The sequence below is a fragment of the Mobula hypostoma genome, chromosome 1 (assembly GCF_963921235.1).
Source record: "Mobula hypostoma chromosome 1, sMobHyp1.1, whole genome shotgun sequence".
NCBI lineage: Eukaryota > Metazoa > Chordata > Chondrichthyes > Myliobatiformes > Myliobatidae > Mobula > Mobula hypostoma.
This window is the reverse complement of record NC_086097.1, coordinates 227,547,196-227,562,571: the sequence shown is the minus strand read 5'-3', so window position 1 is coordinate 227,562,571 and position 15,376 is coordinate 227,547,196. Positions and strand designations below refer to the sequence as shown.

The 15,376-nt window shown below is 42.8% G+C and overlaps 1 protein-coding gene across 1 annotated transcript in view; it reads right to left on the bottom strand.

Moving 5' to 3' along the window:
* Positions 1–2,386: 2,386 nt before the first annotated feature.
* LOC134349574 (paramyosin) overlaps positions 2,387–15,376 on the bottom strand; it is a 674,039-nt gene continuing 661,049 nt past the window's right edge. Inside the window, exon 26 of the mRNA XM_063054149.1 lies at positions 2,387–2,535. Coding sequence (XP_062910219.1) covers positions 2,387–2,535 — 149 coding nt within the window. The remainder of the gene's footprint in view (positions 2,536–15,376) is intronic.

The window sequence follows — 15,376 nt, the reverse complement described above, 5'->3', positions numbered from 1 at the left end:
TTGTGGATCTATGGAATGCTCTGCCTAAGAAGGCAGTGGAGGCCAATTCTCTGGATACTTTCAAGAAAGAGTTAGATAGAGCTCTTGAAGATAGCGGAGTCAAGGGATATTGGGAGAAGGCAGGAACAGGGTACTGATTGTGGATGATCAGCCATGATCACAGTGAATGGCAGTGCTGGCTCAAAGGGCCGAATGGTCTACTCCTGCACCTATTGTCTATTGTCTATTGTCTGTCTGAGCACCTTTGCGAGGAAATGGATGCAGAGCACAAACGTCTTCTCTTACACACTGAAGTCAGGTGGCTATCAAGGGGCAGAGCCCTGGCCAGGGTTTTTGAGTTAAGAGAGCAGCTACAGAGATTTCTTTCAGGAAAAAAGGTCACCACAGGCAGCACACTTCAGTGACGAGGAGTGGATAGCAAAACTCGCTTATCTGTGTGGCATCTTCAACCTGCTCAATGAACTCAATTTGTCACTTCAGGGGAGAATGACAGCTGTCTTCAAGTTGACAGATAAAGTGTCTGCTTTCAAAGCCAAACTGAAACTGTGGGGATGGCGAGTGGACAGGGACATATCTGAGATGTTCCCAACATTAGCTGGGAAGTTGGGAGAGACTGAGGCTCACAGCTGGTGCACAAACACCTATCTTCGCTGTCGACAGAATTCAAGTGTTACTTCCCAACCGCAAATGACCCAAGAACGTGCAAAGAAATGGGTCCGTGACCCATTTGTGAATGTCCCCGGTGAATCATCTATATCAGCGTGGGAAGAAGATCAACTCCTTGATCTTGCAAATGACGGTGGGCTGAAAAGTATGTTTGACATAACATCTCTGCTGGCATTCTGGATCAAAGTCAAGGCTGAATATCCTGAGATAGCCACGAAAGCACTGAAAACATTGCTTCCATTTCCAACATCATATCTCTGCGAAGCAGAGTTTTCTGCAATGAATGCAACGAAAACTAAATTGCGGAATATGCGAGGAAAATATGCGCTGTCTGTTTAATATTAAATTTGTTAGATAAACCTTTTTAGAAACAAAATTGAGTGTATTAGCCACTGATAAGTGACATATAGTTGACTTACCACCTATATTCCGGTCATGGTTAACACCCCCTCCCCGCCCTGTTGGCCAGTCCGCAAGAATATTGTCAATATTAAACCGGTCCGTGGCGCAAAGAAGGTTGGGGCCCCTGTTCCAGATCATTGATAAATATGACAAACAACAATGGACCCAGCACCAATCCCTATAGCACTCCAACAGTCAAAGGCCTCCAGTCAGAGAAGCAACCAGCTACTACAACTCTGTCACTTTTGCCACAAAGCCAATGTCTAATCCAATTTAATACCTCAGCTTGAATGCCAAACAACTGAACCTTCTTAACAAACTCCTCTGCAGGAGCTTGTCAAATGTCTGACTAAATTCTATGTGGATAACATCTACTGTCTTGCCTTCATCAATTCCCTGGTATTTTCCTTGAAAAAAGATTAAACAGACACAACTTACCACACAAAAAGCCATGCAGACTTTCCTTAATCAGTGTATGTCTATCCAAATACTCATATATCAAGTCCTTTAGAATACCTTTCAATAACATTCCCACTACTGGTATCAGGCTCAACAGCCTATAAATTCTTGGCTTATGTTTAGACCCTTTCTTAAACATCGGAACAACATTGGCTATCCTCCAATCCTCTGGTATCTCTCCCGTCACTAAGCATGATGTAAGCATCGTCTGCTGGGCCCCCGGCAATTTCTGCACTTGCATTCCAAAGGTCTGAGGGAACAATTTTTCAAGCCCTGGGGGTTTATCCACCCTAATTTGCCTCAAGATAGCAAACACCTCCTCCTCTGTAATCTGTATAGGTTCCATGAAGTCAATGCTGCTCTGCTTCACCTCCATAGGCTCCTGAGTAAATACAGATGCAAAAAAAAATTAATTTAAGATCTCCCCCATTCTTTTGGCTCCATGCATTGATTACCATTCTGATTTTCCAAAGGACCAATTTTTCCCTTAACGTATCTGTATATCCTTAGGATTCTCTTTCACCTTGTCTGCCAGGGCAACGTCATGCCTTCGTTTAGCCCTCCTGATTTATTTCTTTAGTGTTGTCTTACATTTCTTATACTCCATCAGCATCTCATTTGTTCCTTCCTGCGTAACCCTCCGGTTCTGTCAGCTGTGGCCCCAATCTCTGGCCCCACCAAATGCATGAGATTGAGGTGCAAAACCTTTTTGTGTGGATGCTGCGTGATGTGTTACCCCGTTACAAATCAGTTGCATGAAATAACTGACAGTACACCATATGCAATTAAATGATTTAGCTTTATAATTCTTAATTTGACTAAAGGGTTAGTAAGGTAAGACAAAAAAAAAGGGCCCATTTTAATGAACCAGTCTACTGTGCATGAGTTGGAGCTCACTGTTTCCCTTCCACTGGTCCTCCATCGCGTTCCCCAGGCTTCGTTGACTCCCGGCCCACTCCTTTCTGCTGTCTATGACCTCTCCTTTCTGGCATCTTCTCTCTTCATCTTCTGCCAAACAAAAGACCCAGATCACCTTGGACTCAGGCACACAACAAGAGAAAACACTCCCTTCACTGGACGGCGTACATTCCAAAGCCTCCATTATCTCCAGCCATAACCCAAACACTGCTGCTACAGAAAAATCATTACATTAGCAGTGTTTCTACAGAAAGGCCATTACATTAGCAGCGAAACCTTTCCCAGAATGTTACACATGCTATGAACTTCCTTTCTTTCTTAACCAGGGCCTCAATATATCTTGAAAAACAAGGTTCCCTACACTTGTTGTCTTTACCTTTTATTCTGATGGGCACATATATGCTTTGTACCCTCAAAATTTCATTTTTGAAGGCCTCCCACTTACCAAGTACACCAGTAAACAGCCTGTCCCAAGCCACACTTGCTAGATCATTTCTGATACCATTAAAATTGGCCTTTCTTCAATTTAGGATCTCAGCGGGCGGACCAGGCCTATGTTTGTTCGTACTTATTTTGAAACTATTGGCCTTGTGGTCACTGGATGCAAAATGTTCTCCTACATAAACTTCTGCTACCTGTCCTGTCTCATTCCCTAATAGGAGATCGAGTACCACACTCCCGTTCTTCTACATACTGATTAAGGAAAGTTTCCTGAATGCTTTTGACAAACTCTACCCATCTAGTCATTTTACAGTATATTTCACTTTCAGGAAGTTATTTGTATCATCTTCAGATGACAACTGCCCTTGTTTGGGTGGCCTGTAAGTGAGGCTTTATCATTGGGTCTTCTCCCTCTGCTCCAGTTAATGTTGTAGGCTCAGTAGTCCCTGACTAATGCTTCCATTATGCATAACTGGGTTCATCAAAACGTTTCCCAATGTCTCCAGCAAGAGTCTTCACGCACCTTTGACAGAGGGATTACCGCCCAAAAATACTGGAAAATGATTGACAGTACTTAATTTCTTTTAGGTCAGAGCTTGTCACAACAGTTCAGATCTGCTTCCCTGGGCATGGTCTATGATCATGGCATGTATGAGAATCATTTTCACAGGGCTCAATTGGGTAATAATTAGATTAGATTAGATTCAACTTTATTGTCATTGTGCTGAGTACAGATACAAAGCCAATGAAATGCAATTAGCATCTGACCAGAAGTGCAAAAGAATAGTATTATTTACAAAATAACTGCGAATAAAAAGTAAGTGCTACAGCACACAAATATAAAAGTACTGAGACAGTGCAATATGGGTGCAATACTGCTTAGCGCTGTGATATGAGGTTCAGCAGGGTCACAGCCTCAGGGAAGAAGCTCTTCCTGAGCCTGCTGGTGCGGGAAAGGAGGCTCCTGTAGCGCCTACCGGATGGGAGGAGAGTAAGAAGTCCATGGTTAGGGTGAGATGCATCCTTGATAATGCTTTTCACCCTGCCCAGGCAGCGTTTATGGTAGATGTTCTCAATGGTGGGCAATTGGGTGCCAATATTCCATTGGGCAGTTTTCACCACACGCTGGAGTGCTTTACGGTGTGATGCGGGACAATTGCCATACCACACTGAGTTGCATTTGGTGAGTATGCTCTCAAAAGTACAGCGGTAAAAATCCGTCAGTATCCCGGGACAGAGGTGAGCTTTCCTGACGTTTCGCAGGAAATAAAGGCTCCGTTGCATCTTTTTAATCAGGATGGAGGAGTTCAAGGACCAGGTGAGATCATCAGAAAGATGGACACCAAATAATTTGAAGCTTGATACACGCTCCACTACAGCTCCGTTGATATAGATGGGGACGTGAGTGTGGCTCCTAGCATGCCTGTAGTCCGCAATAATCTCCTTGGTCTTCTGGGTGTTAAGAGCCAGGTTGTTATTGGCACACCACGCGGCCAGGTGCTGGATCTCATCCCTGTAGGCCGTCTCGTCATCCCCTCTGACCAGGCCAACCACCGTGCTGTCGTCTGCGAACTTGATTATGGAGTTAGAACCATGTACAGGAAAGGCAGTCATAGGTGAAAAGGGAGTACAGAAGAGGGTCATCACACAGCCTTGAGACACGCTGGTATTCAGGGTGAGAAACAATAGACATCAAAAGTATGCATTCACATTTTGCAAGGTGTGCACTATAACAACCTGATCTTAATTGATTTCACTCTACACTTTAAACACATTGCAATTAAATATTATTTGGTACATTACTGAATTTTCAGGTATAAGCCTACCTCAGTAGTGCAGTAACAAGCTCTTACAACACAATAAGCTCATTCTGCCCAATTATACCTATGTGACCAATTAACCTATTAAATCGCTGTCTTTGGAATGTGGGAAGAAACAGGAAAGACATGGGGTGAAAGTTCAAACTCCGCAGACAACTGTGGTATTGAACCCGAGTTGCCCGTGCAGTAATGGTGTTACGCTCACCTCTATACTACAGTGCCACCCATTTTATATATAAGCATATACAATGATTTCAGACACTTGCAGAAATGCCGGTGTAATTGGATTTGCCTTTGTCAGCATTGTTTTTCGTTATCATTGAAGGCTAGACCTAACGGGATTTGGCTTTCCCAACCTAGACAACACACGGCATGAAGGCAATATATTCGATTTCCCTCACATAATTGAAGAACTTTTAAATATGTAGTCATTGTTAGAATGGAGGAAATTTAGCAGTCAATACACGTGGGACCAGTTTGTACAAACAGCATGAGGTAATGATCAGACAATTTATTTTAGTGATGGTGGTTGTCAGGACACAAGGACAACTGCCCTGCCCTTCTTTGAAAAGTGCCATAGGAACTTCTTATTTATCTGATACTATATCTCTCCTGAAAGAAGACATGCTCAAAAGTGTGGCACCTTCATAGCATGGTGTGGTGTGGCAATCTGGATTAAGTGCTCAAGTGCTAGCTGCAGCATTATGAACCCTGCACAGATTTTCACTCAAAAGCTGAGAGACAAACATGAGAACCATGGTTGACACTTATTTCCCTGCGGACCAGAAGAAGAAAAATCTAATTTATTTATAGCTAGGACAAAAAATAGAAATAAAATTAACAATGGCTAGCAATTGCCTCTAACTTTGCGGAGCAGTGAGCAGTTCTTTGCATAACATTATTAAATAAGTTTGTGATCATGGTATTCCCATTGCATGCTGTAAAAAAAAAATTAGCATGCTAGACACAAAGGGACAGGCTGGTGGAGTCTATTGCATCTTGTGGGAGGAATGTGATGCTGATTTCCCAGAAGTTTTGATAATTTATTTTGTGTTTATGGGTCTTTCATTTGTGAAATTAAAATGTACTGCTTCATGCTGTTTGCAGAAACTACATTGAGAATGCCAATTGCTTTACTCATCTGTAGACTGTTGCCAAAGGAATTATGTTAGACACCTGAACTCTCTGTCCATCTGAAATGTGCTCCACTACCATCTGTTGACATCGAAATGACATACCTCATGGATGGTTACAGGTTTTAAAATTAATTTGCACCTTCTGAACTGAGTCCACAACCAATGGATTCACTGTCAATGATTTTACAACACATTTTCTCAGTATTTATTTATTTATGCATCTATCTATCTATATATCTATCTATCCACCTATCTATCCATTTATTTGTTTGCTTGTTTGTTTGTTTATTATTTTTGGATTTGCACAGTATGCCTGCTTTTGCACATTGGTAGTTTATCAGCCTTTGTGTGGAGTTTTTCCTTGATTCTATTGTACTCCTTTGTTCTACAGTGAATGCCTACAAAAATGTATCTCAAGGTGGTTTATAGTGGCATGTACAGACATAATTTGATAATAAATTTACTTTGAACTTTGAATGTTTTTTCTTCATCCTAAGACTTTTAAATGGTCTCTAAGGATGTGTAACGTTCTGTTATATTGGCTCGTGTATGTCTAGGGGAAATCCAGCCCAGCACCTGCTTCAACACTCCCCACAGGGTCGGTTGCCGCCCGAATCAATCACAAACATCAATCATCAGCCAGCACACCCAGTAAATTTTAACAAATACACTTTATAGATATTACTAATTCTATGACATTAATATACATTTGATACAGAGAGGAAAGTAATGAAAAAAAAGGCGCCAACACTTATCAAAGTCCAAGTTCTTCGCGCGCTACATTGGAGCTCAATTCGACTTCAGACGACCACTCGAATTCCGTCGACTCACGGCTCAGGACCACCCTGAGTGATCGACCGGAGCCTCTCCACACGTCCGCGGTCCTCCTCATCTCTCCTCCGACTCCCCGCCAAAACTCAGTCCACAGTCATATCATACAGCATGGCATCCGAAAACAAAACAATACATAACCACCCATTGGCTAATAGAACCCTGTTATCTCATTTTAAAGTAAACAAACTGCTAGCGCAAACTCTCTTCAGCGTTAAAGCACAACAAAGCTGCATTCCCCAGATTAACATAACAAAGTCGCCATTTTAAATGTAACAAAAGAAAGACCCCGTACAGATGGTATTGGAAGAGTGTGGGAAGGTTAAATCATTTGATTTTTTTTGTTGAATCCAAATAACTTACCAGAGGCACTTGCACTGAGTCTGAAATTTTAACAGTCCCCATATGTGGATTCATTTTACTGTACAGTAAAGGGAACTGGAACAGGTACAGTACTGTGCAAGAGAGAGAGAGAGAGAGAGAGAGAGAGAGAGCTAGGGTGCCTAAGACTTTTGCATAGTACTGTACTTGTCAATATGGAGCAGAGAGTGAACTTGTAAATCTGGTGGGAGCAAAGGACGTTCGGAACGGTTAGGGTGGAGCGTCGTGTGTGGAGTATGGGACAGGTGGCAGAGAAGGAGTGCCAGGAACAGGGGACAGTCAGTTGCAGACACATCCATTCCTGAGACACCAGGAAAGGCCGTTTGATTCCAAACACTTGATTTGTTAATCATTACAGAATGTAACTCTAGTGCTTCCTGCTCCCTCCCCTCTCCCTTCCTCCTTTCCCAACCATGACTCCCCTCTCCCTATCCCCTTCCTACTATCAGTCCACAATACAGACCAAAATCAGAATCAGGCTTATCATTATAAGTGCTTAAGATGATTAGATATAGGAGCAGAATTAGGCCATTTGTCCCATTGAGTCTGCTCTGCCATTTCATCATGGCTGATCCAACTTTCCTCTCAGCCCCAATCTCCTGGCTCCTCCTTCATGCCCTGACCAATCAAGAATATATCAACCTCTGCCTTAAAGATAAACAAAGAGTTGGCCTCCACAGCTGCCTGTGGCAACAAGTTCCACAGATTCATCACTCTCTGGATGAAGAAATTCCTCCTCATCTCCATTCTAAAAGGACACCCCTCTATTCTGAGGCTGTGTACTGTAGTCCTCGACTCTTCGTATGTATCGGATATCAAAGTTGAAGGTTTATCCTTAAGCTTCGTCTACCTAGGAGCAACAAAGCTATGTTAGGAATTTTCGACTTTGGCACAAAGCATATATTTAAGGCAGAGGTTGATTGATTCTTAATTGGTCAGGGCATGAAGAGATATTGGGAGAAGGCTGAAGATTGGGGCTGAGAGGAAAATGCATCAGCCATGATGAAATGGCGGCGCAGACTCTATGGGCCAAATGGCCTAATTCTGCTCCTATATCTTATAGTCTTATAGAAACATCTTGCAAACCTATCGGATTTTATTTTAATAATCATTGCTCTTCACTTACTAATTATGAAAACAGAGGATGTATTAATTATGCATAAAACTACAATAAATTACTGAATTGTCCATATATAGCTGATTAGTTCCTTTGGCATGAATTACATACCCTTTCCTTCAAAAATTAAAAATATTCTGATGTCCCGAAAGATTTTTCTTAATAGAAATTTCTTTGGAGTTTGTGTAATTTAGTGGCTATTAACTTTTGTCCATTATTTATATTGCCTTGTATAAGTAGATACTTCTAACATGACCAATAAAAGTATATGATGCCAATGCATTATTTGTTAGTATGTTTAATAGTAAAACATGTAAATTTATTCAGGATTCACTTCAGTCCTACATGAGATTACTTAAATATAGATATTGTCAGTATCTATCCTGCATTATTAAATTATAGCGTGTTTTCTTTGTTGAATATAAATAAGACCATAAAACCATAAGACATAGGACGAGAATTAGGCCATTCAGCCCATTGAGTCTGCTCCGTCATTCCATCTTTGCTGATTTATTATCTCTCTCAGCTCTATTCCTCTACCTTCTGCCTGTAACCCTTGACACTCTTACTAATTAAGAACCTATCAACCTCTGTTTTAAATACTTCAAATGATTGACCTCCATAGCTGTCTGTGGCAATGAATTCCAGAGATTCACTAACCTCTGGCTAAAGAAATTCATTCTAATCTCTGTTCTAAATGGATGTCCTTCTATTCTGAGGCTGTGCCTCTGGTCCTCGACTCACCCACTATAGAAAATATTCTCTCTATATCCGCTCTGTCTAAGCCTTTCAATATTCAATAGGTTTCACTGTTTTGATTCTTCTAAACTCCAGCAAGTACAGTCCCAGAGCCATCAAATGCTCCTCATATGTTAAGCTTTTCATTCCCAGAATTATTCTCATAAGCCCCCTCAAATGCCAGCACATCCTTTCTTAGATAAGACGCCCAAACTGCTCACAATACTCCAAGTGTGGTCTGACCAATGCCATATAAAACCACAGGACTCACAAGTCCTTTTGCGCCTCTGACTTTTGAATTTTCTCCCCATTTATAATAGACAATAGATAATAGGTGCAGGAGTAGGCCATTCGGCCCTCCGAGCCAGCACCGCCATTCACTGTGATCATGGCTGACCATCCACAATCAGTACCCTGTTCCTGCCTTCTCCCCATATCCATTTACTCCACTATCATTAAGAGTTCTATCTAACTCTTTCTTGAAAGCATCCAGAGAATTGGCCTCCACTACCTTCTGAGGCAGAGCATTCCATAGATCCACAACTCTCTGGGTGAAAAAGTTTTTTCTCAACTCCGTTCTAAATGGCCTACCCTTTATTCTCAAATTGTGGCCTCTGGTTCTGGATTCCCCCAACATCGGAAACATGTTTCCAGCCTCCAGCGTGCCCAATCCCTTAATAATCTTATATGTTTCAATCAGATCCCCTTTCATCCTTCTAAATTCCAGTGTATACAAGTCCAGTCGCTCCAATCTTTCAACATATTACAGTCCCACCATCCCAGGAATTAACCTCGTGACCCTCCACTGTACTCCCTCAATAGCAAGAATGTCCTTCCTCAAATTCGGAGACCAAAACTGTACACAATACTCCACGTGTGGTCTCACCAGGGCCCTGTACAACTGCAGAAGGACTTCTTTGCTCCTATAGTCAACTCCCCTTGTTATGAAGGCCAACATGCCATTAGCTTTCTTCACTGCCTGCTGTACCTGGATGCTTACTTTCAGTGACTGATGAACAAGGACACCGAGATCTCATTTACTTCCCCTTTTCCTAACTTGACACCATTCAAATAGTAATCTGCCTTCCTGTTCTTGCCACCAAAGTGGATAACCTCACATTTATCCACATTAAACTGCATCTGCCATGCATCTGCCCACTCATCCAACCTGTCCAAGTCATCCTGCATTATCTCAACATCCCCTGCACACTTCACACTGCCACCCAGCTTTGTGTCATCTGCAAATTTGCTAATATTACTTTTAATCCTTTCAACTAAATCATTAATGTATATTGTAAATAGCTGCGGTCCCAGCACCGAGCCTTGCGGTACCCCACTACTCACCGCCAGCCATTCTGAAAGGGACCCGTTAATCCCTACTCTTTGTTTCCTGTCTGCCAGCCAATTTTCTATCCATTTCAGTGCCCTATCCCCAATACCATGTGCTATAATTTTGCCCACTATTCTCCTATGTGGGGCCTTATCAAAGGCTTTCTGAAAGTCCAGGTACACTACATCCACTGGCTCTCCCTTGTCCATTTTCATAGTTACATGCTCAAAAAATTCCAGTAGATTAGTCAAGCATTATTTCCCCTTCGTAAATCCATGCTGACTCAGACCAATCCTATTACTGCTATCCAAATGTGCCGCTATTTCATCCTTTATAATCGACTCCAGCATCTTCCCCACCACTGATGTCAGGCTAACTGGTCTATAATTCCCTGTTTTCTCTCTCCCTCCTTTCTTAAAAAGTGGGATAACATTAGCTACCCCCAGTCCTCAGGAACTGATCCAGAATCTATAGAACATTGGAAAATAATTACCAATGCGTCCACGATATCTAGAGCCACCTCCTTAAATACCCTGGGGATGCAGACCATCAGGCCCTGGGGATTTATCAGCCTTCAGTCCCATCAGTCTATCCAACACCATTTTCTGCCTGATATGAATCTCCTTCAGTTCCTCTGTTACCCTAGGTCCTCTGGCCACTATTACATCTGGGCGATTATTTGTGTCTTCCCTAGTGAAGACAGATCCAAAATACCTGTTTAACTCGTCTGCCATTTCCTTGTTCCCCATAATAAATTCACTCATTTCTGTCTTCAAGGGCCAAACTTTGGTCTTAACTAATTTTTTCCTCTTCACATACCTAAAGAAGATTTTACTATCCTCCTTTATATTCTTGGCTAGCTTGCCTTCGTATCTCATCTTTTCTCCCTGTATTGCCTGCTTAGTTATCCTCTGTTGCTCTTTAAAAGTTTCCCAGTCCTCTGGCTTTCTGCTCATCTTTGCTATGTTACACTTCTCTTTTATTTTTATACTGTCCTTGACTTCCCTTGTCAGCCACAGTCACCCCTTACTCCCCTTAGAATCTTTCTTCCTCTTTGGAAGGAACTGTTCCTGCATCTTCTGTATTATTCCCAGAAACACCTGCCATTGTTGTTCCACTGTCATCCCTGCTAGGGTATCTTTCCAGTCAACTTTGGCCAGCTCCCCCCTCATGGCTCCATAGTCCGCTTTCTTCAACTGCAATACTGATACTTCCAATTTTCCGTTCTCCCTCTCAAATTGTAGATTGAAACTTAGCATATTATGGTCTAACTCCTAATGGCTCCTTTACCTCGAGTTCCCTGATCAAATCCGGTTCATTACACAACACTAAATCCAGAATTGCCTTCTCTCTGGTAGGCTCCAGTACAAGCTGCTCTAAGAATCCATCTCGGAGGCACTCCACAAACTCCCTTTCTTGGGGTCCAGTACCAACCTGATTCTTCCAGTCTACCTGCATGTTAAAATCCCCCATAACAACCGTAGCATTACCTTTGCGACATGCCAATTTTAACTCTTGATTCAACTTGCACCCTATATCCAGGCTACTGTTTGGTAGCCTGTAGATAACTCCCATTAGGGTCTTTTTGCCCTTACAATTTCTCAGTTCTATCCATACTGACTACATCTCCTGATTCTATGTCACCCCTCGCAAGGGACTGAATTTCATTCCTCACCAACAGGGCCATCCCACCCCCTCTGCCCACCTGTCTGTCCTTTCGATAGGACGTATACCCTTGAATATTCATTTCCCAGCCCTGGTCCTCCTGCAGCCATGTCTCTGTTATTCCTACAACATCATACTTACCAATTTCCAACTGAGCCTCAAGCTCATCCACTTTATTTCTTACACTTCGTGCATTCATATATAATACTTTTAATCCATTACTCCCCTCACCTTTCACATCGATTCCAATTGCACTTGGCCATACTCTCCGATCCCTTCTTGAGCCTTCTGCCCCGTTAATTCTGTTGTCTTTCTTAACTTTCCTTATTCTCTCTTTCCCTTTAACTCCATCCTCATATTTCCTCTCCCCCGCCCCGCTACTTTAAACACACCCGTATAGCAGTGGCAAACCTGCCTGCCAGAATGCTGGTCCCTCGCCTGTTGAGGTGCAACCCGTCCCTTTTGTACAATTCATCCTTGCCCCAAAACAGATCCCAGTGGTTTAAGAATCTAAATCCCTGCTTCCCGCACCAGCTCCTCAGCTACACATTCAGATCCCTTATCTCCGTGTTCCTGCCGTCACCAGCACAAGGAACTGGAAGCAAACCGGAGATAACCACCCTGGAGGTCCTGCTTTTCAGCCTTCTTCCGAGTTCTCTGAAGTCACGCTGCAGAATGTCTTTCCTCCTCTTCCCGATGTCATTTGTGCCAACATGCACTTCCACTTCCGGCTGTTCACCTTCACCTTTGAGGATGCCCTGCAATCGGTCCATGACGTCCTTGATCCCGGCACCAGGGAGGCAACACACCATCCTTAGATCTCGCCTGTTGCTGCAGAAACCTCTTTCTGTACCTCTCACAATGGAGTCCCCTACTACCACGGCACTGCCTGACGTCTGTCTCCTCGGCTTTGCTTCAGTGCCAATTTTTGACTCGCAGACCTGTCCGCCTCTCAGACTGGCAGTGTCTTGTGTCCTGACAGCTTCCAAGAGGGTGAACCTGTTTTCAAGAGACACATCCCCCGGGGTCTCCTGTACTCCAAGCATCCATCCCCTCCTCATCATTTAGTAAATAGAGTACACATTTGTTCCTTCTACCAAAATACATGACCATTCACTTCCCTACACTATATTCCATTTGCCACTTCTTTGCTCATTCTCCTGGCTAATCTGTCTAATTTCTTCTGCAGACTTCCTGCTTCCTCAACACAACCTGCCCCTCCACCTATCTTTGTGTCATCCACAAACTTGGCTACAAGCCATCATCCATCATCCAAATCATTGACATAAAACGTGAAAGGAAGCGGACTCAACATTGACCCCTGCGGAACAACAGCAGTCACCAGCAGCCAAATAGAAAAGGCCCTCTTCAGACAACAGACAATAGACAATAGGTGCAGGAGTAGGCCATTTGGCCCTTCGAGACAGCACCGCCATTTGCTGTGATCATGGCCAATCATCCACAATCAGTACCTCGTTCCTGCCTTCTCCCCATATCCCTTGACTCCACTATCATTATGAGCTCTATCTAACTCTTTCTTGAAAGCATCCAGAGAATTGGCCTCCACTACCTCCTGAGGCAGAGCATTCCACAGATCCACAACTCTCTGGGTGAAAAAGTTTTTCCTCAACTCCATTCTAAATGGCCTACCCCTTATTCTCAAATTGTGGCCTCTGGTTCTGGACTCCCCCAACATCGGGAACATGTTTCCTGCCTCTAGCGTGCCCAATCCCTTAATAATCTTATATGTTTCAATCAGATCCCCTCTCATCCTTCTAAATTCCAGTGTATACAAGTCCAGTCGCTCCAATCTTTCAACATATTACAGTCCCACCATCCCAGGAATTAACCTCGTGACCCTCCACTGCACTTCCAAATAGCAAGGATGTCCTTCCTCAAATTTGGAGACCAAAACTGTACACAATACTCCACGTGTGGTCTCACCAGGGCCCTGTATAACTGCAGAAGGACCTCTTTGCTCCTATACTCAACTCCCCTTTATTTCTACTATTTGCCTCCTGCCGGTCAAACAATCTTCTATCCATGCTAGTATCTTTCCAGTAATAAGATGCACCCTTATTTTATTAAGCAGCCTCATGTGCAGCATTTTGCCAAAGTCCTTCTGAAATTCCAGGTAAGTAACCTCCACTGGCTGTCTTTTGTCTATCTTATCTGTTATATACTCAAAGATTTCCAACAGATTTGTCAGGCAAGATCTCCCCTTAAGGAAGCCATACTGAGTTGGGCCTATTTTATCATGTGCCTCCTAATACTCGGAAACCTTTTCCCTAATAATGGACTCCAACATCCTCCCAGCCACTAGTGCATTTGCTCCCAGTGAGTTATCTACCTTCACACTTTTCAGCTTCCCAAGCACCATAGCAACTATACTCATTTCTGCTCAAATTTCTGGCATACTGCTAGTGTCTTCCACAGTGAAGATTGATGCAAAATACTTATTAAGTTCATCTGCCATTTCTTTGTCTTCAATTACGAACTCTCCTACATTATTGTCCAACAGTATCCACTCTTGCCTCTCTTTTACTCTTTATATATCTAAGAAAACATTTTGTATCCTCCTTTATATTATTGGCTAGCTTACCTTCACATTTCATCTTTCTCTCTTTATGGCTTTTTCAGTTGCCTTCTGTTGGTTCTAAAAGATTCCCAATCCACTAACTTCTCTCTAATTGTTGTTATATTATATGCCCTTTCTTTTGCTTTTATGCTGTCTTTGACTTCCCTCGTCAGCCATGGTTCCCTCATTTAGTCTTCAGAATACTTCAACCTTGGGATGTGTTAATCCTGCACCTTCAGAATTCACCCCAGAAATTCCAGCCGTTGCTGTTCTGCCGTCATCCCTGTGTCCCCTTCCAATCAACTTTGGCCATCTTCCCCCCTCATGTCTCTACATTTCCCTTTACTCCACTGTATTACTGATACATCTGACTTTATCTTCTCCTTCTCGAGCTGCTGAGTGAATTCTGTCATATTATGATCATGACCTCCTCATGGTTCCTTTACCTCTAGCTCCCTAAATGAATCTGGTTCACGAGACAACACCCAATCCAGAATTGTCTTTTTCCCTAGTAGGCTCAACCGCAACCTACTCTAAAAAGCCATCTCATAGATTTCCTATAACTTTTTCTCTTAGGATCTAGAACCAGCCTGATTTTTCCAGCCTACCTGCACATTGCAATCCCTTATCACTACCTTATCATTGCCCTTTTTACATGCCTTCTCGATCTCCCATTGTAATGCATATTCCACATCCTGGCTACTGTTCAGAGGCTGTATATAACTCCCATCACAGCCTTTTTACCCTTGCAATTCCTGAACTCTACCCACAAGGATTCTACATCTTTTGACCCTATATCACCACTTTCTAAGGATTTGACTTCATTTGTTAACAGCAGAGCCACCACACCAGCTCTACTTATCTGTCTGTCCTTTCAATATAATATGTATCCTT